Raw genomic sequence first — 24895 nt, 5'->3', positions numbered from 1 at the left:
GTTTCCTCATACCACTTCCCTTAAAAGAATGGCCAGTCTTAGTATCCAGCTGATAGCCACAGGACATCAGGATTAATCTTCAAGAAACGCAAAAATTACCTCCTTACCTGCTGTACACAAACTGTTGCCATTGTTGGTTCTCTGTTGAAACATGATTTTAGATATCCCAAAATTTCTTCTACACACTAAAAAAATTAGAAAAACAAATACATATAATTACATTTTTCTTCCTTATATAAAGCATTAAAATGAAAACTGGACCACAGATCAGATTTTTGTACTTAGTAAAACCACACTAATTTGAAGGGAAATCACGGAAGTATGTAAAGAAATAAAAATGCAATATTTGTCTCCTAATTTTAAAATACCACAATGCCTAACACCACAGTTAAAGAGAAAAAAATATCAAGACATACAAGATGATGTAGGACAGTATGCCTTCTGATATTTTGTATATTTAAACATATAAATATGGTAAAAATGACTGAAGGCAAATCATTTTTACCAGAAAGAACCCCCCCCTTGAAATTTAAACACTAAAAAAATTACTCTGGTTTTCAATAGCAGCAATTTAACCTGGAAAATATGCTGCAGCACTTTACCCAACATTGTAGCAGCACAACACTTCTAGGACTACTGTCTTTTTCAAGAGTACCAATTTTGAAATCAGTGATATCTACCTTCTCCCAGTAAGGACCACAGATATAGGACAAGTTAACTACAAAAGAAAAAACAAATAAATCTTATACCTTTCCAATGTCTTGAAGGGTAGCAAGTTCCAAGATTTGAGACAGAACATCTAAGGCAGACCGTAAGAAACATCCAAACTTCTCATTACTGTTCTGGAGATCCAATGTAACCTGTTCCCAGAAAGTAAAACCACACTTTTTCTTAACAATTACTTGACAAGGAGACACAAATTACAGGAAGAAGTGGGTACTGACACAAATGATCTTTTGTCTAGAATTTCAGTGTAGTTCAACCAAAACCACTGACAGCTTAGACTGCCTTATGAATTGCTGGAAGGGCAGGACTCCATTTTGACGAAGAAAAAGAAAGGGATCTTCCAGCTTGAGGCATTTAGATCATCTGGGAAGGCCTAGGATGTTGACATGCAATGGAGAAGAGATCACAGAATATTGAGTTGGAAGGGACCCACAAGGATCATAGAGTCCAACTCTTAAATGAATGGCCCATACAGGGATTGAACCCACAACCCTGGTGTTATGAACACCAGGCTCTAACCAGCTGAGCTCATCTCAGGGTCATAATGCATTTCTTGGAAACACAGTAGGTGTAATAGGAACACAGTCCTTGAAGTGTACATATCAGATTACCAAGTCTCTAGGGAATGCATCTTCTACTGCCTGAATTAATGAGGAAAAGTTTATTCAACACTGGAATAAACTGAGGGGAGAATAGACATGGGGATCCATTTGGCACTGCCAAGCCAGCAAGTGTCATTTGGTACCAGCATTAGTGACAGCAGAGAAACAAGCAGTAGCGTGACAATGCCTGTAACAGGTTTTTGTTTCATCAGTTTTTAGTTTTATTGGTGGTATTTGTGATCTTTCTTTAAATTCTTTTGTGTGTGTAGAAATTGTTCACACAGGCAAACAAGTGAGTTGACAGAAGCCGAGACACGTTTAAAAGAAACAAAGTGATTATCCAGCATTACAATTCAATCAAACCATATCATGCAGTACCTTATAATTAGCATGGGTTGCTTTCAAGACATCGTATAACTTCAGGTAAGATGGAAGATGATAAAAGCTTCCTACTGAAGATGATTTACTTGTTGGAACAGGCCCAGTAGTATCAGTTTGCCTAGGAGCTTGGAAGTATATAATAGATTAGCACACTATACCTTTTCCAGGTTGCTCATGACACATACACTCAATGTAATTAACCACATCTGCATTATTAGACAGCACGAATTTTTCAATCTGCATGCATATTCCAAACTGAAAAAACATACAACTAGAAAATGAACCAGCATTCCAACAAACCAGCCCATTGAGGTGAGAGAAATCAACCCAGAGGGCTTATTACTGAAGTGCACATACAATTTACAAAATAGAACTAACACGTGTTTCCTTCATTCATTACTAAGAAAAGTTTTCAAGATTCAGAATCTTGTTCCAAAAGCAATGTGAGCCACTCCTGCCAAAAGCTGCAAAGCAACTTTCAAATTTCTTCTAAGTAACATACGAGCAAAAATTACTTGTTTTATGCAATAGCTGAGTAGATCCAGAAAAAGTGAGGAAAAGGATTCAGCAGTACTTTGCTTCTGAAAAGTGCAGGTAATTTTCATAAAACTCAAAACAGCGAAAAAGGCCCCACCCACAGCTGCCTTTCTACCAATGCATTACTGAAAAGGACTTCTGACAGCAGGTCTGCCATCCTTTTGGCAGAAAATGAGTTACTCAGGTTTATTTCTTCTCTCTAAGCTTTGACCACACTTGGGTGGGGCTGATAGATGGTCAGGCTCGTAGGATTGAGTGTGCCTACCTGGACTGGCTTCACCACCCTTTTTAGGGCTCATTGGCACAGATGCCTGTTCCACAGACTCCCTCTCTTTCCCCTTTCTCCGAATTGGACTAAGAGAAGGTGGGTTTGTAAGAGAAGGTAATGCTGCCTAGAATTAAAAAAAGCTTTATTAGTTTTGTAAGCACAAGTAGCCTTTCTTCTTCTACACAAACATAAGCATATTTATCTTTTGTTTAAACTCTCCTTTATTTGACTGTCTGTTAAATTAAAGTGTCTCAACTCTCAGGTTCAGGACATGAATTTCCTGTGGGAAAAGGAAGTAGTTTCATACGTTCCCTATTTTACTCCTCAACTTCAGCATAAGTCAATGAGATGGAACTGGAGCTCAATGACTAAAGTTTCTTTTGATTCCAGACAAAGGAGTGTCAAAACAATATTCACACATTTAAAATATGAAGAAATTACTAATCTTAATAATACTGTCTTACAGTATCAGTCTTCACATGTATATGCCTTAAAAAACCCCAAAACAAAACCCCAAACATGGAAGTACGTCATATGAGCTGTTACAGAAACCAAAATATTTTACAGGATCTTCAGAAGAGTGATTTTTAGCCCCAAAAGGAGCTCAGTGCATTACAACCACCCAACCAACCCAAAAGTCACCACATTTCCCAGAGCATGTAATCCAATACTCCATCTACTACATATACTCCTAATTGAACTAATATTTCAGGTGAAGTCACCGGGAATAAAAGGTTCAAAAATTAAGTTCCTATTATAAACACTGCAGAACTAAAGAAGAACCTGTTCTGTGGAAGAACAATATGCATGTTTTTTCATCTTACTTGCTTTACTACCCCTAGTGGAGTCATATTACCAAGGAATTAGAAAGTTTCCTGTATCAAGACTAAAATGTGAAGAGGTCTATAGCACAACAGTATTTAAGTCACACAGCTGTACTTATTTATTTTTAATATATACCTTTACTGCTGGGCCAGGAGCAACATCATCCATTACATGTGCACAAATATTAATGACCTTCAGCAGATGAGAAAAGAGCTGTTCTACTAAAGTGACAAGAGTTCGGTCTGCCAGAGCTGGCCAGGGTTCCTCCTGCTTTGCAGCACCTTGGTTTGAATCTTCTTCAGCACTCCAGGGATTCTTCAAGCACTTGGGAGCACTTGCTGTAATTAGAATTACATTATTTGAAGAAATAGAAGATAAAACTTGGAACTAAGCATCAGAAAATTTTAAAGGCATACAGGGTTATCACCCCTGCACGACAGAAATTCAAACCCAGGAGTCGCTGCATAGTTTTAAACAGCAACAAAATGCTGGCTCTTTCTACCCAGTCTGTACCAGGCATACTAAGCACATGGCCTTTGGCAAGGAGAGGAAATCTGCAACAAAGAGGCAGCACCTTTTCAAACCTCCTGTGTACAAGTTCTTTCTTTATTTCTTCTGCTTAATCTTGCAAGTATTTCCTTGCATACAATCAGAATAGAGTGAGATATGGGCCTTCTAATAGTAATGGTAAAAATACTAGGACAATCCCACTCTTCTTGTCCTGCCTTACCTGCAAGCAAGTTTCCAGTCAAAATCAAAGCATCCTGATGTGCTGAGAGGTCCAGTGGGAACCACGCTGATGAAAGGAGAGACAGAACCAAGCCGGCCATACCAATGGTGCAGCCCTTCTGAGCTTCATCTGAAGAGCTTGGCTGGGAGACACTGGAAGTTTAATTTTGGAATGTCATAACTTTTTTTCCCTCTTTTAGTAAATTTAAAGTCTTAAAAAAACTAACAGTCAAGTAGATGGCTAATCTAAAGAAATTAAATCAGTACTACAGATATATACATTTAACACTCAAGCATGACTTTTAGCATCAATTTGCAGCAGAGACCTGACAATACTCCCGTTTTCTTAACAGTCTTTTTTTTAATAGCAAGCATCAAATCTACTAGTGACATCTACTGATAAACTGAAGAATTCCGTATTTATTTGCTAACCACTACAGTCCTGAAGCATCTCCAATTAAGCCTTGCACATATGCAAGGTAGGGATATTAGAAGACATTAGCTATACTACTGCAATGTGACAAGATAGTGCTTTAAAGTGACAAGAATTTAATTAAACAGTTGTAATCCATCAAATCCTTTAGATTTATGAGTGGACTCTACCCAGGATTGTAATTTGCTGCATTCTGTATTTTCCTGGACAATAACTACAAAATCAGTATTTCCCACAGAACTCAAGTTTCAAAAAGAGCAGGCAGAGATCATCAAAAGATGTTTGGCAGAATACTATGTGAATAACATACATAAGGAATCTTTCAGGGTATCCTTTAATTTAAATAAAAAATCTTCTAAAGTAGTCACTCTGGTCTAATACAACTACAGCTATTTGAGAAAATAAAATTTACACTAAGTATAGCCATTATTTTGACAAAGCTACAGAGGTGACTACAGTGCCTTCCTTTTCCTTTTTTTTTTAAAGTATTTTCCTAGGCAGCTGTTTTTTACCTTACATACAGTTAGAAACCCATGACTTAATCCATGTTGAGCTGTACAGAGTTGGAATGCAGCAGTTCCAATAGCTTCTTAATCAGAAGAACAACAATACTTAAGACAGAAAGGAATTTTGGCAAAATTCTCATGTTACTATCCATGCTATTGTATTCTTATTATCCAGAATGATAAATGTCCGTATCATTTCACAAAAATAAAATTACAATCCAAACTAGCAGGAACATGGGCCAAAAATTTGTAAAGAAGGAATAAGTGGAAAGGGTAAATGCTGATCTGATGAATATTAGATGCATTAGATTCATCTTAAAAACAGCATTTTTAAGCTGGGTAGAGTAGAAGACATATTGCTGCAAATTGTACATTGATTTTATATTCCAGCCAAGTATTGCTCACATCCTGAATTACTTCATTTGTTAAAAGTGGACCTATAGCTCAAGACATCTTTTACACTGCATAAAGAGAGCACACCTCGCTTATGGCCAGCAAGGAAAGCAAGGGCCTGCTGACAAGAAAATCAGCTGAGGAAGGGTTGGTTTTTTGTTTTGGGGTTTTATTTCATTTTTAAAATAAGACAAAATTTTGCAATCGAGCAGAATAAGAGTAGAGACTCAACGACAGCAATGAAGACAATTAACACAAATTATGTTAAATCTATTTAAAACCAAACAGCTCCACATGTGCACATCTCCAGTAGGTACTTCTACAGCTCATGTGGCACAGCACACTAATAATCAGAGGCAAAATCAAAGCTTTAGGCTGACACCTGTACAGTTACAATCTGAAGAAACTCTTCAGAATGTAAGCACTTTGGGGCTATAATATACTACCTACATATAACACTTAAGTATTACAGACATCTGATTTGATGTTCCCATCCAGTGTGCCACATGACAACAATTTAAATGCACCTGACACTATTATAGAAGCAATGATGAACCAGCTTCCTTGACCCACCAGTTTTCAACATGAAATCAAGATGAAAATGATAATGTTCTGATTTTAAAGAGATATCACAAGACATAATATCCCAAAGATAAATATGCTTTCAAAAGCATAGAAAATTTTCCCCTATTACTTACTTTGATAGATGCTGATCATATGTATCTTTCTATTTCAGTAGTTGCAGCCAATCCCTGTGACAAACACGGTGGTTCCAGGGATGACAAAGTGCTGACACTTAATATCTTAACCTGAGGTTATAATCTTCTGTATTCTGTATAAAGTTCTTAAATAACTGCTAAGGTAAGCCTAACAGCATATACCTAAACCAGGACTTCCAATGCCTAAATAAGTATACTTCCCTTTTGCAAACATGACTTTCAGAAGCTTGATTAACAAATGAGGGAACATACCCACAGTGCCATCCCACACTCCAGGTGCAGACTGGAAATGTTGTGGAGAGAAGACACAAAGCTTCGCAGCAGCCAAACTGAAAAGTTAACACCAAGAATTGAGTTAGTTTCCCCACTGGAAGAGTTAGCAACAGGGTATTTAAAGAGTGAGAATTAAATCTATTACTATTGCCATTATCACAGTACAAAAACTGTAGATACAAATATAGCCAAAAAATAATAAAAATTAAAACAAGCATGCAAAATAGAAAAGAAACAGTCAGCTGCCATAGCAAGTAAACTCAAAGGAACTCATCTATAGGAAAACTCACACATAAGAAAACTCACTGTAAGTGCTCTTGTAGTGGATATTGTCAATGCATGGGAAATTGCTGCAATAACCCTTGAAAGGTTGTTTTCCATAGTGACATCTGTTGGACTTGCCATCATATTGTAACCTCTATATGTTCTGAAATAAAAACATTTATACCACTAAAATATGTACTCAAAAAAACAAACATCCCAATCAAAAATTATTATGGTTTAAATTACTATTATGTATTTCACAGACTGCTTATAAAATACAAAATCTGAGAACACTCTAAATGCCATCTTATACCATAATATTTTTGTTTCTGTATTCATAAATGCAATCTATTTATAAATAAAATCCTTTTGTTAGCAAACAGAAGCAATAGATCAACTTTCAATACCCAACTAGACACTTGAGAAATCACCACCAATTTAACATTAGTCTTTGCTTTTGCTCAAATCCATCTCACATTTTTCCATGCTTACAGACTTTGGATTATTCCTGTTGAAAAAACCCTATTTTCTATATGGAATAATACCGTGTCCACAAAGTTCTATTGCTTCCATACTACAGTATATATATCTTAAATGACATGATCAAGATCATATAGTAAAAAGGTACATAATTAAAAACTTGTATGACAAACTGATAGAAGCAAACAGCTCCTATAAACACACACAATTCATACTCTCTATAAGACAAAATATCTAAACAGAAAAAGTATAGCTGGCAGCAAAAATGCAGCAAGAAGATCACACTATCAAAATTAGAATTTATTTTTAAATTATAAAAGGAGTACAGACTTCTGCAACCACAATCATTAAAAAGTATGTGAAGAGTTATAAATTCAGGTCAACATATCTGAACAATAATGCATAAGTACAATTAGCTTGAAAAACTGCACTTAATTGTGCAATTTAATGGACAAGTAGGGTGACTTCAGGATGGACAGAAGAAACGATCTCAAAACAATTACTCCCTACAATCAATGTGTCAGCACATCACTAGTAACTCACAGATCAGTTTATTCTTTAATCTGTTTCTGTGGAGCTTAAAACTACCACAGATGCTCCTACAGGCTAGAAAAAGCACATGGATTTGCAGGATTTAACTACGATTCTAGGCATTACAAGTTGAAATTTGGGGGTACACTGCTTTTAAAGCAAGACCAGACATAACATACCTGGTGATGGTGCTCACTGCAAAGTGAGACGGGGGCTGTGTTTCATGCATGAGAAGTTTCAGGTAGACACTGCTCTGGTCTCGTGCTACTGCCACAACTGGATCAGCCTGTCCTTGATCACAGTTATAAAACAGCTTTGGAACAAGCCTTAACGATAATTGTCAAAAAGAAAAAGTATTATGGAGGTATTATTTAATATACAGTTCAAAGTACATTTAAAGTACATTTAATATACAGTTCAGAAAGCTGCATACAATAATTACAAATATCAAGTTGTAAATAAAAGCTGTTTCAAAACTGATTAAACTGAATTCATCTTTATACAATTGCACTTCATTATAATCAAGGAGCTCAAGTAAGGACAAAGGAATTGTTCCAAACCTATACAAACTACAACAAACACTTTGCTAGAGTACTTCTTTCTTGGTGCTCCCATCTCCCCAGCTATTTTCTCCATTAACATCTGCATCAAGCAAACACTAATTTCTACCTGAAAAGGGCAATTTTCCACCATCTGATTTCTATGCAGCAAAACCTAAACATACAGTAAAATCCAGTCTTCCTGAACAACGATCTTTTCAACCTATGCAACAGTGAAAAACTACTGTACACATTTTTGTAATTTCACAAACAGTACTTCCAATGACTGCCCACCCTGGATGTTTCAAGGGGTTTGTAGCAGCTTTCTAGGGCCATTAAGTCTTTTCCACCGCTTAACATACCTGCTGTCACTAAGTCAGCATGAAGATACAAAAAAACTCCAATTTGTTACCAGTCAGTTAACAAAATAACTCTGCTTCAAAATCAAGTCCCTCAATAAAAGCAACAAACTCTATGATGCAACAGTTCCAAGACTTCTCTTCTGAGATGTTTGGGCAATAACAATACTTTTTTCTGACTTTTTAAAGTCAGAACTTTAAAAGGTTTTGTTGTCCTTCATTTGTTATTAGGAATGGACAGCAATTAATAGACTGAAAAAACTAGGAAAGAGACTCTTCAGACAGATATCTATATCTATATCTAAAACACACCAGGAATTCAGTATTACATGCTTCCAACTTCTTTAAGTATAAAACTTAAGTCTTTGAATTCTAATAAATAAACTACCAACTAATCCCTACTGTTTGGTGCATTTATGTGTATAGCAACTGTAATCACAGTAGGTTCCAGCAAACAGCTGCTTTTTAAACAAAATTTGCTACTGCACTATAATCAGTAAGCACAAAAGTTTTAAGATACGCTGCTTGTGACCATGTGTAAACTACAATGGTTGGGAGTTTGGACAACTTTGTAGAACTAAACATTTCAAGTCCATCAGCTACTGTCAGGATACTGAACAAACCACTTCAGCATGCAGAAAAACATCTTGAAGTCAAGTTGAAACAGAAAGTGACCCTCAGAATGTAATAGTTAAATGTAATTGTAATGATAATGGAAAGCAAAGTACAATTGCCTGATGAGTCAAAATGATGCATATTTCAGGAACCATAAAGATGCATGTGTTTCCCATCTCTCATTTAAACAAATATATATATGTATGTAAGCATGTATGTATGTGTATATATATAAAAAACACCTAAGGGATTATTTTCATTACAGGTATATATTAGTAAGCAAATATCTTCCCTAACAACTTTTTTTCTATAAATAAAATCATCATATATACCTCATTAATGAAGCTGCAGCCACATGTCTCACTCTTGGATCTTCATCTCCAAGCAGACATATTACAACATTATCAAGTACTCTCTCCTGAAGTTTTAATAGCTAAAAAATAAGTTGACACACTAAAGTTAATTGAACATTTTCATCATTTGACCATATTGCTAAAAGAGAATTAACAAGTGAGATTTCATCTGTCATACAAGTTTGTAAGACTTGTAAGATCTCTACCTTAACATCGCCAAGCACAATATCTAACTATACAAATGCCAAAATTTTTTAAATTAAAAAAACCAAACCACAAAACACTCCCCCCAAAGAACACTAAGATATCTGAATCTCCATAGTAAAGTATACTCCCAATTGTAACAAGTTTTAGAACACACGTCTGTTTACACAAAACAAACTTACAACAACTATGAGTGTTGACAGAATTTAAAAACAAAGTGATGACATTGCACTGGTACCTTAATCCAGAAATACAATATAATGATTGAATAATTTACTTACACCAGTATAATGATGAGTACCTCTGTGCAAGCTCTCAGTTCTTCCTTCCAAGAAGCTGACTAGCCTATGATAAAATAGAATTTAGAGCACATTAGTTAACATTACATGTTATTTCTCCACTTAAAGCTCTGAGGGTTCATTTTGTTTATTTTTAAGAATACCCCCGCAGGGAGAATATAAGTAGTAAACACTTTTTGCTACCTAAAAGGTAAGCTATGTGCTAAACTACTCTCTGGCTGGTATAACTAAAGAAAAGTAATCCTTCTGTAAAAAAACCATTATTTACACATTGTGATTGTATTTTTTTCCCATCCACAGAATAATCAGACTATTTTGAAAACATGGTAACACATCCCAAAAACATGACTACTCAGAAAGAGTCCAATTTTGTACGACTAAGGATAACTTGAAGAATTTTCATATAAACATCTTTTTCTTTCAGCTTGGAAGAACCTGTAGAGAATGAGGAAATGCAAGAAAAGGAAATCAAGTCACCTTCATTTCAGTGTAACAGAAACTGAGGAACTGAAGAGAGCTGAAAATGGAGAACAAGTCAGAGACTTGCTCTTTAAAAACACACACACCTGGCCACGAAATCCAATTTAGTTTCCAGATAATATGGTCCCTCTCTGATCACACATTTACAGAAGACTTGATACAATAGACCAATGAACCAGAAACTCCTACACAGTGTTAGTAGGATTGGGCTTGGTTGAGAAGCCAATGGTAACTTGACAAAGGAATTCATACATTCCATATACGACTGACTGGTCTGAACTAGTTTTATGAAACCAATTAATGCACCAGAAGAAACTGCTCAATTATGGTTCCAGTTCCCTATACATCTCCACACTTCAGCTACTACACTCATGGAAAAATATAAACACTTACCGAAAATCTACCTCTGCAAGTGTTTCCAGAAGTTCCGTCCTTACTAACCAATACGAGCTGTTCTTCAGTGTAAGGAGGTCAACAATCAATTGTAAACCTAGTTCACTGTAACTGCTACTACATAAGCTCATGATGCAATGCTGAAAAGAAAAAGCAACTTTCAGTTACATTACAGAAGAGGTTCTCTGAATAGAAGTATGAAAGTGATAAAAAAAAAAATCCTGTTTCATTTAGTATACTAAAAAGAGCTAGGAGAAAGTACCAGAGCCAGGTACTTGCAAGGCCAGAGTACTAGTTCCATGTGAACTGCTAAAACCTGCTGCTGAAATTAAACTCTGGAGAGCAATGCAAGCCTCACAGATCAGAGGACAATCCCCCAAAGAGTAAGGTCTTAAGCTTAAACATCACAAGCACTATATTCTCATCTGTTTAAAAACAGTCTCCTAATTTCCACAGGGTATTTTTAGACAGCTGGTTCTGATTTCCAAAGTTTTTGAAAAAGTCATACCTCTTCATTTAAATGACTGTTAAACTATAGGCACAATGTGTGACCTTTGGAAAAAGTTACAGAACACCACACTTCTATGTTTTATTTAACTACACAAAATGTACATTCTTGTTTGAGGATTAACAAACCAAAAGACTTAGAACATTTCTGCCAAAAGGTATAAAGTCAAGATACATTATATGTTGAAATAAAGAGCCAAAGTTGACTAATGTAAGTTGCCTGAACTCAACAATTCTGGTGAAGTCTTCTAAAAAGCCATAATCATAAGTGTAATCATCTATGAAACCACCACACACAAACATGAAGATTGCTGAACAGAAGGTTAAAAAGTTGCATTTATCTAACCGGATTTTCTTCCCTCAGCTGTATCACAAACCCCTCCTCTTTGCATATAAAATCATACTTTCCATACACAAACTATCGACATTTTACTAAAAGCTATCCTTTGCCTCATTGGTCTTTAAGTTGCAACACAGTCAAGTCAGCTTGTGCCTCTTCTTGATGAATTAATTCCCCTGGATCTAGTAATCATACTCCTGTGATCTGTGGTGGTGCAAATAAATTACTACTGCTTACCCTCACAGCTGTACAAGCCAGTTTGCATGTAACAGAAGACTCATCTTTCAGAGTTTTCTGCAACAGAGGTATGCAGTCTACCAAGGAAAAGAGATTTCCTAACAAAACAACAAAAAAAAGAATTTAGAGCAATGAAACACTGCAATGCTGCATTAAGAGAAAAAAAGACACCCTTAAAATAAATTGTTACCTGTTGAACTTCTGACATTTATTAGCCATTTTTCCACATCAAAGCGGGATTTAATTAGAATGGAGTTGACAATTGTTCCACACAGAATGGCAGTAGCTCCTCTAATCTGGGGATCTCCATGGTCAATGTAGTTCAGAATATCCGATACATATTGCTCCTCTAAGAAAGTAAGTTACAACTACTTTATTTTAAAAATACTAGTACTAGACTTAACTGATCCCTAGAAATGTTTTAGTGGAGGTCTCAAGTACTAGATAACCAATGTCAGCATATTCAAAATACACTCACCTTAGTTCTACCTTTCTGAGATCCCATGCATTCAATTTACAGATCATTCACATTATTCAGACCAATGATCATATGTATAAAAACAGCAGTGATTTATTTCAATCATACATAAAATGCTCTGCAGAAATCTGAGAAGCATTTTGGTCAATATACCAAACCTGCTGCACATTCCAGGTCCCTGTTGATCATTTGTAAAAGTTACCTAATGGCTTAGAAACCATCTATAAGATGGACTGAAATAAATTAGAAGAAATCATCTGTAAATCAAACAAAGCACTTCTATATAGCAGTTGTACTAAACTTCAACTTGTCAGAAGCCCATCCACTGAAACTTCAACTATAAAAAAGTACCTCACCACACGTCACTCACACAGACAGCACGTTCATTCGAATTCATGCAATGTTTGTTCACAAATACTAAACTGGGTTTGGAGTTTTCAGTAGAGATGCTGCCTGACTTACTTGAAAACTCAAACACACTATCGAAATGAAATATGTGAACTGCAACATACCATACTCTTCTCCCATTGCTTCCAGGGGTGTTTTATACAGTTTGCTGAAGAAAGACTCAGGGTGAAGGGCAACAGCTGCTCCAACACAACTAACTGCCAGGGCTTTTACACTGACCCTTACATCTCTGTCAGGAACTAAAGCTGTGGAGAAGAAATTTAAAAAAAATAAAAGGAGGGTATTTAAAAGCTTCCTGAATTGTTTTTAATTAAATTAATAACACTGTGTAAAATAAATAGCTTAGCCTGGACAAAAATATGAAGGCAGAGTCAACAGTTCCAGTTTATCAGAGGTAGCAGTGATATATGGCTGCTTTCTTTTTTTCTCAAATACTCTGTATTAGGAAAATATTTGAAATTTTCATATACAGTTGTAACATACATCTAACTCAATTCCTTCCAAAAACACTACATTATCAGAGCACATGAGCAAGTAACAATTTAGAAAAGGGAAAAGAACAAACATCTTAGATCAATCATATATAATGACAGGAAAGTCACCCCCATCCTTGGAGGTATCTAAAACACATGTAGATGTGGTGCTTAGGGACTATCACAGAAAAACCCCACCCCAAAAAATTTCCAATAAAGGGAGAAACAAGACAGAGCAAACTGATCACATTTCCAACATTGTACATTGAGAGACACAATGAACCAAGGAACCTTGAAGACAAACTTACCTCCTTTCTCCCCAGTAAGTAGGAAAGAAGCCGACAGCAGTCTGACACAGTGCACTAAAGGAGCAGAGTCTCCATCTGTGTAGTGCCCTATGTCTCCCTTTACCCTGGAGGGCTATTGAAGGCAAAGCACAATTTTTTATTATAGAAAAATTAATCTTCAATTTAAATAAAATATTAAGCACAATAAGATTTAGAAACACTGCACATCCTCAAATGTATATGGGTTGCAATACAAAATGTGTTTAATATATGTTCCAAAAGAAGGCCTTAAAATATAATGCTTTGGAGAAGTTTATATCCTGTATCAGAACCGGTTCAATTTTACTACAGAAACATTATTCTACACATTTTTCTGAACTACGTAGACTTGCTGTTTGCATGTGAAGAGCCTGATAAACCACTTTTTGTCACCAAACAATGATCTTTGGTAACTTCATATGAAAAGCAATTAATTGCAAAGTTGCTTCAAAGAAGGCTGACTGCCTTCTGTAGTTTAACATTTAGAATTCCACAGTAGTCCAAGCTGACCTAACTCCACCTGTCACAAATGAAACTCCTTTTGCCCCAGCTCAGAACCAAGTCCAAAGCTAAAGTAAAAAACAATGTGAAGAGGAAACCTGTGGTTAGAATGGCACAAGGCTCCAAGACTAAGACAGCCTAACTTCTGAGGAGATCACGAAGTTATCTACACAGCTAGAAACCAGCACAAAGGTATTTGAGTAATAAAGTATCAGTGTAGCCTACTAATGCACAGGCAGACAAAAAGGGTTCTCAGCAGTATATGTTCTGCTATGGTTTTGCTGGTGATTGCTTTAAAGATATTGACACTTGTGTATTTACCATATGTTAAATGGAATTCACATTGTAACTTGGATTCACCAAGTAACCTTAGTTACTTTGACCTATAATGAAGTACATCACATATACAGGTTACCCCCATACACCACTAATCTACTTGATCATAACTGTAATTTTTAATTATTTTTTTTAACTTAGTTGTTCTAAACTTTAAAACTGACCACTGTGACTATTTCTCACCTTGTTTTCATGATCACCAGCTTCTGCTGCATCTTCTTTTGATGTAAATCTATCTACACTGCTATCAGAAGGCTGTCTGCTATGGCTCATGGTTTTCAACAGGTGAGGCTGCTGAAGAGCTTTAGAAAAAGGCAATTCATGGAATACCATTTCAGATGCAAACTAAAAGCACTTTAATTAAACTTAATTATACAAACATGAAAAATAAATTAGCAGTGATCAAAACAAGTGATTCATTACAAGTGTTGAAATGTAAAATATAGAATGTATTTCAATCTAGTTATTTGGTTTTTATATCCATTACATGAGTCTTCACTCCCTTGGAAGTGCAGATGAACCTGTACATCTGTCTTAATGGTGTCACCAGTCTGCCCCACCCCTGTATTTATCAACATACCAAGAGAAGAATTCCTGAAAGACTCTGATGAATCATCCTGGAGAATATTTGCAGCTTCATCTTCCTCATCCTGTAGCTGCCCAATCTGCATTCCAGAATACTGTCCTTCAGCACCCTCCAAAACCTACACAAATGCAAGGACAGGACTTTAAATAACTTAGCTTAACACAGTATTAAATCTCAAACATGCAGTGCTAGTAATCTGGAAATAATTTGAAAGCAAATATAAGCCTGATAAGTATTAGTGTAAAGCTGCGTGCAAGCCCCAAAGCACCTCCCCTCCTCCTCCAGCCTTGGGGCTGTTGGAAGCCACAGTTCATGTGACGGTCTCCTGGCTGAACCATGAACTTGGCTGGTAACAGCGAGAAAGTGGAACACCTGGTGCATTGCTCCCCTGCAGCTCTCCTTGCTCCCTCACCCCAAACATCTCTATCTCAGCAGCTACAAATCACAACCAACACTTTTGCTGCCACAAACTGAATTTGTCCCTTGCTGTCAAACTCTGCCATAACCTCATTTGTCCTGGATATGTGAAGTCAAACCGTTTAGAACAAAAAAGGACAAATAAGTTTAAATGTATTTTAACCATTCCAAACTAGAGACTACTTAAATGGACACTCCTGGAAGAGTTTGACCCTTGGTACCAAGGCATTATATAGGCTGTAGGTATATGGAATGATAACCATAAAAATTAATAACTATAAAATTAATAATAATGATAAAATACAGTACAATTTAAAAAAACCCAAAACATTTGACTAAGTCTATCAGAAGGGAAGATACTTCTTCAGTTACTCCCTGACTTCATAAGCATCTGGAAATTGTTCATCAAGAAGTTTGAGACTGGGAACAACTCCTTAGTTTGTCAATTATGAAAAAATAATTTTACTTGTAATTACTGTTTGCAAGCAGTGTGCAAACTGACACATGTCTGACAAAGGATTTGCAAGAAATGCATCTTGCCAATAAACAAACCTTGTCAATAAATGCTTACTCACTTTGGCCTCTGCACTGCCTTAATTTAATTCAGAAAGCAATTATCATCACTCCTTTGGTTCCTGAATCCTCAGATGTGCAGAAGTATTTGCTTATCATAATTACAAATTTACTATTTTTTTGTAGTGGTAAGAGACTATTACTCTTCCGAAGTTACTATCAAAAAACTTAAGCCAAAAGTTTAACGGTGTTTTAAAAAAGCTTACGAAATTCTAAGTTTTCCCCCTTTTGCATTTTCTGCTCTGGCTCCCAGTAATTGTATTGTTGCTGTTTTTAATACAATCTCAAAATGTACTTGCCCAAGAGAGACAAATGTCTTAAAATAGCTATACTGTATGCACGTTTCAGGTGTTTATTAGATATGTAACTGTTATATTAGTAAATCATGCAGTATTGGCCCATTATAGGAGAAATCTTTAAGATGGAATAAAAAGGAAAAAAGAAGATGAGTTGTGTTGCGAAGTAAAAAAGCACAGACAGAAGGCAGTGTGAAGCAGTAGGTTCCAAAAATATTCTTTTATCATTCCAAATAGACTGTTCACCCTTTAACACTTCCATTAATCCTCCTGCACCAAAACAATTATTAATATATATATATACAAAATGAATGATATGCTACTAAGAGAATATATTTATGTCAAGACTTTGATATTGCCATTCTTTCAGTGAACGACAATCTGTTAATGCCTTCACACGACCTGCCCAGTGAGCACACTGATTACAGCTTTCTAGTTTTTGATTATTGCTGAAGTGAAAGTGTTAAAAGGAGGTCAAGCTCTCCAATAGAGGTGTGAGCTGCTGACCTTTCCACTGTTACTAGCTGAGGATTGAAAAGTAGAAGACGAGTAAGGAGACGAATCCAAGTCTTGGCCCTCCACGGAAGAGCTCTGAGACATGTCGGGCCCCTCAGTAGAAGGAGATCCCCCCTCTGCCCGTTGCACACTTACAATTTCAGAACTGTCCGAAGGGGTTACAGCAGAGTCTGGACCTTCTGTAGTAGTCTGAGAGCTATCACTAATTGGTGAGGAAGCCTGTGTACCATCATTCAAATCCATAGTGGCATCTGACTGGACAGCACTGATCTGGCTGGAGCTTCGACTCAACACTTCATCTTCTTCCCCTTCAGTAGCTGTACTTGTCAAATCACAGCTTGCCAGGTCTACAGAGTCTGACTGCAGCGTGTGCTGAGAACGTGGTTGCTCAGTAATGATATCATGTCCTGTAGGGTCAGCAGCTGAACTCCCCACTGACCCTGCTGTCGACACACCTGAAGAAGAAGCCAGTTCACTGGTTATCTCGCCCTTCACAGAGGCTGCAAAACACAGACATTTATGAGTCAATCAAGTGTTTAAACTCTTGATATACACACCACACACTAAGTCACATATTAAAGTAGGCTAAGGAAAACATGTAACTAAACAGTTAAACTACAGGTAAGGAAATAAGCATCTGTAACATGCCACTCCATCTATACCAGTGACTGAATATTGACAGTCTCTCCATCAAAAAAAAATGCAGTCAACTTCATTAGGTAAGTATGTTTTATATTCAGCAGTATTTACGGTTTCAGTTTTGTGAGCATGTCTGTTGAGTGCCCATCCACTTCCTTATCACCATAACACATCATTTATATATATATTTCACACAGAGCAATAAAAGAATGTATTTGTTGACTGTGCTGCTAAAGAGAAAGGCAGGTACCTGTAAATGATGCAGTGCTGACATCAGATCGGGTTTCAGAGTCATCATCCAAACCTTCTTCTTCACCAAGAAGTATTTTACCTGAGAAGTGATATAGGAAAAAAATTTAGTTTTCCAAAATTATAGTCAGTTTGAAATGCTGAAGAGTTGCAGACAGTTAGATGTGAAATCTATTTTTTAAATAGTTTGTTCAAATAATTTTTCATAGCTATGACAGGTAATAGATGGAAAAAATAAAGGAATGAAGAAAGTGAACACCCAGTCCCTCACTATCTGATCAGGGAAGAAACAGCAGTGACAGGGAAACAGATTAGTTTTATTTAACAGTGTAACTATTCAGGAAACTATCTACAACCTTATTAATTCTAGTTTATTTTTGTGGACTATATTTAAGATCCCACTAATTTCATCAAGTATGTCCTATTATTAAGGACTGGATACCTGGCATCTGGATGTCTGCCCTCAACTCAGATGGATATAAAAGCACCACAAGTAATAGAACAAATAACCTCTTCCTCCTTAAGGCTAAGAAAATTATCAAAGACTGCTTGCAGTTTGGGGCTTGGAACTCCAATTATAACAGAATGGAAAATGCCTGGGGGGAAGAGCAGTGCAGATCAGAAGCACAAGACAACATAAGTGGGACAGGGTGATGAACCATGGACAACAGCCATTAAGAACCAAGGATTACTAAGGCAAAAAAAATCTTCAGAGAGGCTTCTGCCATAAGAAACTTGAGAACCACTTATAACACGATCACCACAGAGTTCTCTTGCTCACAGAGCATTATCTATTTAAATTACAGGCAGTGGAAAGAGAAAGATACCTGCAGATGCACAATTGTCTGGAAGCCAACCAAGGACACAACTGCACTGAAAAGTCTGTCAATGGGACAGGACATAAGAGTGCACAGGGAGCTGCTGAGCCCATCCTTCTGGATGTTGTAAGTCACTCACTGAGACAAAGGGACTCACAATAAATGCTTTGAGATAAGACTGGTTTGCCATTTTGAATATACTGCACTGGTAGTCTAAGATTCGCCATGCAAGATACTGATGTTTGGATAACTCTAGGTGAATTCTTTTGCATCTCATTCAAATTATCAGGAGGCAAAAAAAGCATTAACAGACTTTTGAATGAATTTCTCTTTCACAACTGCTTTCATACATAGCAGTACCACTGTAGAATTATCTTCCTCCAAAATGAATGGTTTATGCTACTCAAACCTGTAAGTAAGGCAGAAAAGTAACCATAGCATTTCCATACACGTTCTCTGTAAAATAACAGTAATTGAGAACTACATACTCCTATGAAAGAACAAGTAAAATTATGCTAAGAGTTCCCAACAAAAAGTATGAAATATAATATATTCTTCTCTATTATTTCTCACATTTACATCCATTTCACTGAAACAAACCAGGATATTCTTCTGCTTTCCACAGCTGACCACCTCTAAAAGTAAGTGAAAGAGGAAGGACACTGAAAAACAGTCATTAGGCACATTAGGTTTTGTATTTTTAACTGAGTATATAACATAAGCAGCAGGATACTTTTCCACTATTTGATAAAAAAAAAAAATAGAAATCAGTCCTAAGTTGCAGAACACAGGCTTTCATTTCAAAAGGAGTTTTCAGCCTTTTTTGCAAATAATCTTCTGAAGTTGAAACATAAACAAACCAACACAGGGTAGCTGCTCAGAAGTGAAGTTGGTCTGACACAGTAAGACTGCAAAGACGTGGAACACACAGATTTCTATAGATCAGCCTCACTTTACACCCCTACACATAAAGGAGTATTACAGCTTGAGAAGTCTCACTCATTGACTACTACTCTATATGACAGTAGACTGTAAAACGACTTCAAGGAGGAACTGGGTATAGGCTTGGATTTTCCCTCCTTTCTACAGTGGAGAGCAGCAGAAAACAAAAGATTCACAATTTGAAATTAAACCTGAACAAGGCACAAAATCATTAAGAGATTTCTTCAAATTTGTTTATGCCACTGCTTCAGACCACAAAATCTTCATACCATAATCTTGAGAAAGGATAAAAGCTGATGACTCATACATGTTTTCCCACTGAGTGAAGGAAAGATTAGTGTTTTAACAAGTACATTAACTGAATTTACACTGTTATTAAAACTTCAGAGTTACACAGAACACTACTAACAAGTCAAACTATCAAAATGATGATTTACATTTTTCATTTACAAATGCTATGTGTTGTTATTCTGATTTGTTGCACTGTGTCTCACCTTTGGATGCTGCAGCAATATCTACTTTCAGAATACCCATTCTTTCAACCTCTTGTTTCTAAACTAGAAACTACCATTGCATTCATAGGCATTATTTTGTTCAGCTTTGGCCACTATTTCACATCTAGGTATATTCTTACAGCACACAGGTAAGGTACTTCAAGCATTACGACATTCCTTGCCCACAGAGATGGAAGAACATACTTGGAAAAATATAAGCTATAATGGTCCTTCAACTTCATATAATCTGATTTTGTCTTAAAACTATTTTTCCTCAAAGTTTTTCTGTTCAGCATTGCACATCTCTCTGCTTACCAATGCTTCAAGTGACTGCACTACACTCACACGTATTTTCACTGCAGTAGCAACATTTTGCTCACCTAATGCAGGTGATGAAAGTGTCACTCAGCTGTATCTAGACTGGTTCTGTCATAGTAATATGACTGGTTTTAATCAAAGTGTAAGCATATAACTAAATATGAAGTACTGTCATGCACAAACTGGGAAAAGAATACTTCAGAGCAAATTGTATTCTTTAAAATTCTGCGAAATGAATTACCTATTGAAGAAAAAAATATACACAGCAAAAGATGTATAGAATTAATCATCAAGAACAAGAAATTAAAAAGCATGCAAACATACACATGCATTAGTGAATTACAGAGAAAAAAAGAAAGCAAGCCTAACAAAACGAGGAAGGTAAAGTATTTTGGGAATTACATTAAAGATTAAATATTACCATCAAAAAGAAGCATGCCCTGTTCAGAGAGTTTATTTTTCCATGTGCTCTTTAGAAGTGAAAACTACACCAATAATCATCACCATAACTTTGATGGTGAAATACAGCAAAAATAAAATTATACTGCTTTAAATAATTTTAGAATATCTTGATTGCAATATCAGAAATTGCGTCAGTATTCTTTTCATATTTACAGTGATTAAGCTCAGCTGATAACAAAGGCAGTTGTGAATGAAGACCCAAGTTCAGCAAGACAATGAAGTGAGGAGGGGGAAGAAAAAAAAACAACCCTCAAAAAATCAGGAAGGAATGCAATTAAAGATTTGTTTTTGAAAATAATCACCTTTATGCTTTCTTGCAAGAACAGGGCTGCATGAAGACCCCCCTCCAGCTGCAAATCACAGAAAGTAACACATCAGGGCAAAGACAGAGCTGCTGAAATCATGAAGGAATTCTAATAGCCACAAATGGGAAGGAAAAAAAAAACAAACAAAACCCAAAAACCAAAGCCAGGAAGAAATGGCAAATTTTTTGCTTTTGAAGTCCAAGGTTTTTTGACCATTTGCCATCAAATTACTTTGAATTTTCTATGCCACTTGTGCAAAGTTTGCTTTTAAAAACATGTTCTAAATTTCCCTGCTATGATTGCTTCCAGCTAATAATTTACCTTTCAGTAGCAGCAGTATTGAATGATCTGTTAGTTCAATACAGAAGTCCCTACAGAAATCCAATCAGAGACTGATTCTTTTGAAACAAGGAAGTAGCAGTTAAGAGAATTTAAAGAACATGCACTTCACAGACAAGAAAGCTGATAGCTGATTTTAATAGTTATGAATAAACTTAAGTTATGCTTTCATTTCATGCTGGTTTTGGTATTCAACAAGGAGCTCTCAGTAAATATAAATTCTGATTAGATCAGCTTCAATGAATCGCAGTTGTCAGATGATTGGTGAGAACAACACTAATTTTGTGGATGAAAAAAAAATCTGTCACCATATTTAACTTGTTTTGTGTAACAAAAAAAAAATCAACACAAATTAAAGAAACCTCTGAAGTTTGTCATTACTCAATGAACCCAGTTTAAGGAAGGAGGGAAAAAATATTTACTGTACCTCAGGAAAAAAGAAAGCCATGCATAACTTCATACATTTCATTTTATCCTTCATGCTTTTGGCTAACACTGAGAACTAGAGTTGATGATGCACGTTCATCTCCTTTTACTCAAATTACCAAAAATATAGCTTACCTATAAGTTCCACTATGCTCCCACTGCGGCTCCTGCTGGCAGGCTCATCTTTGGATACACTGACCTGAGCAATGCCCCCTGAGGTGGTCAGGGCATGGAGGAGTTCAGGTGGGGGAGTTCTAAAGAGCTGCTGTAGTAATTCTAAAGCTCCAGTCACAACATTATGGTCCTGATGTTGGGTGTAATGCAGAGTCAATTCATAAACCTAAAACCCGACAAAATACTGGATAAATTATGGAGACACAGCATACTACATGTCTTGTCAGCTACAACATTAAATTTCAGTGGTGCATTAAAAATAACTGATGTTTGCTATATCTGATCTTCACCATACTCTTCCAAGAAGAGAATGTCAATCAATTGTAGCCATTAATTGGCTTTTTGGTAGAAGTCTGTTGTTTCTTTTTCCTGTTACAGAAGGAAGAATCCTATCAAAGAGCACCATAATAACTTCCTGGCTCCTTTGGGAGCACCTAACAAGCACTGTTGATTCATTTTTCTGGGATTTCTGGTCATTACTTATCAATAACTCCAGTCACTGGATCAACTATTATTTACCAAGATGAATAGGAATTTGGGAAAAGAATTGAGAATGTTCAATATCAAACTAATGCTGGATCAAGATTCATTTATTTTCCTTCCAATTAGTACTCTTCAGGTAAGGGTTATTATTCATATTTTACCTGTATAAGTTGTTCTGGTGAAGGTGAAATCTCTGTTTCTTTCCTTGTTACGCCAAAACTGCCTTTCAAGCTGGTATCTTTTACTTGTTGTTGCAATAAAGGTATGAGATACCTTAGTGTAAGTAAAACACCCAGAATTAAAAGAGTAGGACGATCTTCTTCTACAGGAACCAACAAGCCTGAGAACAGAAATGAAGCAGACAATCATTTACTGACAGTGTTTAGTTTCGACACAAATGTTATTTCATGCAGTCCATATAATGGCTTCTTTAAATAAAAAACTCAAAACAACCAAAAGCTAGCAGCAACTTAAGAATGCTTTCTAAATGTAGAAACATTTGAAAATACATTGTTAATATTCCTGACAATTAGTTAAGCAACATGGGAGAATGATCAGAGGATTTTGTATCACCTTCCCTGTTCCCTACCTCTTTTTACTCCATAAAACACAACAAATTTTCTGGGTTTTTATACCTGATGCTTTCATCAAGTGATCCAGACTCCCTTCCTCCTCTCACCAGCCTCCTCTCTTCACTTGGCAGTTTCTGGCTAAACGTAATTCCATCACACACACGCACTACCATCCCAATGAGAGATATTTACACTTTGCCCCGTCCATCAAGTATTGGGAAGCTTGTTCCATATATCTACCTCCTAATCACAGTCAACTCCAAAACATATTAAGAACAAATATAAGTTATGTAAGAAAACACAAAACAGGGAGGGGAAAAAAAATTCAGAATCAATTCACAGAGTTCCTATTAGTTCTTCTGTCTGAATTCTGTACCATTGCCAGGACATTATCACACATCACCTTTAAGGGAGGAAAGTCCCAATGTGGCATTTGAATTTTTCTCATATCCTTGAAAGCAGCAAGGCTGACACGATAATGCCTTTTGTATCTGTTGGTCTTCCTTACCTCTCCTTTTGCAATATAGTCTACATACTAAAGAACCCTTTCTCAGTAACAAAACTGAGGCATGTTTCCTCTGAAATCCAGAGAAGCCTCTCAACGTGAGTTGCAAAGCAACCCAAAGACCATGCAAATTTCCCAGCTGAAGAAATATGGAAGCAATATCTGATGGAAAGTTGTGTGCTTTTAAATAGAAAAAACAATTCCATTTCTAGTCTAAGTTAGACCAGAATCTACATGGTGGTATTTCTAAAAAAAGGTTACAGGGTATGTGTTCATGGTCCAGAACACAGCAGTCATATCCTTCACCTCAGACCTGCTGAACTAATAACTAACAACCACGGTGATGAACCATGCAAATCTTCAGATTCCTGAGCCTGTGCAAGTTCTCCCAGAATCCCAAGCTCTCCTCATTTTCCAACAAGCTATTTGCTTCCTGAACTTTAGGTGCTTCTCTTAAATGTTACTGATTAGCATTGCAACAGACAGAGAGATACAAGCAGCTTTAGAAATATCTTCATCTAACTTAACAGAAAATAGAGAAAGCATTAGTAGTGTCACTGGTAGTCTAAGTATCCTTGCTTTAACGGAAAAACTTCCACATATGGAAAGTGTCTTACATGGAAAAAGATGCTGTTACTTACAGATAAAACAAACTAATTTCTCCCCCCCCCAAGTCTTACCTAAAAGTACATTCAATAACCAGGCATAAAAATACTGTGTTCTCCGTGAGTGTTGACAGATGCTTACTGCTGATCCTGCTGCCGTTCGACGGATAGTAGGGGAACTGGATTTAAGATTAGCTATGAAAGCCTTCAGTAAAACCTAAAAACAAAGATACCTTACTTAACTTTTTATGAGAAAGAAAAGAAGACAGAAGCGAATTAAGAAGTCCGCAAAAGTATTTTTCATTTTTTCTAAGCATTACTTCATGCACAACAACCAAGGGCAACTACTGCCTTAATTCGGACAGGCAGCTGGAACATTGCTTGCTGTAACATCTGTCTGATAATGCTGACAGCTGACTATGCTTTGGGATATAACAGGAAGCACTAATAAGGTAAAGAAAAGTACCTTAATCTCATTGTCGTTTGCAAAATTGCCAAATGCTGCCATGATTTTTGGTATTGCCGCAGCCAGAGTCTCCTGTACCGATTCTTCGGGTCTCTTACTTATCCGTGTCAGACAGGGCAAAAGGTTCACTAGGTACGGCCTAAGAACAGCAAAGGAGAAAAACTAATCTGAGATCAGAACAACGGTACCCATCTA

General features: G+C 36.4%; 1 protein-coding gene across 5 annotated transcripts in view; it reads right to left on the bottom strand.

Moving 5' to 3' along the window:
- HTT (huntingtin) overlaps positions 1-24895 on the bottom strand; it is an 80254-nt gene that overhangs the window by 42558 nt on the left and 12801 nt on the right. The window contains exons 6-30 of one of the 5 annotated variants that reach the window (XM_027686721.1): positions 24701-24839; positions 24310-24451; positions 22714-22892; positions 22031-22235; positions 21128-21175; positions 17793-17873; positions 17039-17403; positions 15096-15219; positions 14699-14817; positions 13661-13772; positions 12984-13124; positions 12184-12342; positions 11994-12091; positions 10910-11049; positions 10019-10082; positions 9513-9613; positions 7847-7993; positions 6699-6819; positions 6372-6448; positions 4070-4221; positions 3475-3677; positions 2512-2638; positions 1707-1834; positions 750-860; positions 108-185 (exon numbers count right to left, since the gene is read on the bottom strand). In XM_027686721.1, coding sequence (XP_027542522.1) covers positions 108-185; positions 750-860; positions 1707-1834; positions 2512-2638; positions 3475-3677; positions 4070-4221; positions 6372-6448; positions 6699-6819; positions 7847-7993; positions 9513-9613; positions 10019-10082; positions 10910-11049; positions 11994-12091; positions 12184-12342; positions 12984-13124; positions 13661-13772; positions 14699-14817; positions 15096-15219; positions 17039-17403; positions 17793-17873; positions 21128-21175; positions 22031-22235; positions 22714-22892; positions 24310-24451; positions 24701-24839 — 3361 coding nt within the window. Of the gene's footprint in view, positions 1-107; positions 186-749; positions 861-1706; positions 1835-2511; positions 2639-3474; positions 3678-4069; positions 4222-6371; positions 6449-6698; positions 6820-7846; positions 7994-9512; positions 9614-10018; positions 10083-10909; positions 11050-11993; positions 12092-12183; positions 12343-12983; positions 13125-13660; positions 13773-14698; positions 14818-15095; positions 15220-16894; positions 17005-17038; positions 17404-17792; positions 17874-21127; positions 21176-22030; positions 22236-22713; positions 22893-24309; positions 24452-24700; positions 24840-24895 lie in introns of those variants that run through there. The other 4 variants (XM_027686722.1, XM_027686724.1, XM_027686725.1 and 1 more) reach the window with 4 other exon arrangements.

The sequence above is a fragment of the Neopelma chrysocephalum genome, unplaced genomic scaffold, assembly GCF_003984885.1.
Source record: "Neopelma chrysocephalum unplaced genomic scaffold, ASM398488v2 Primary Assembly neopelma1_71, whole genome shotgun sequence".
Classification (NCBI taxonomy): Eukaryota; Metazoa; Chordata; class Aves; order Passeriformes; family Pipridae; genus Neopelma; species Neopelma chrysocephalum.
The sequence above is the reverse complement of the archived record's forward strand: the minus strand, read 5'-3'. Positions and strand labels throughout refer to the sequence as shown.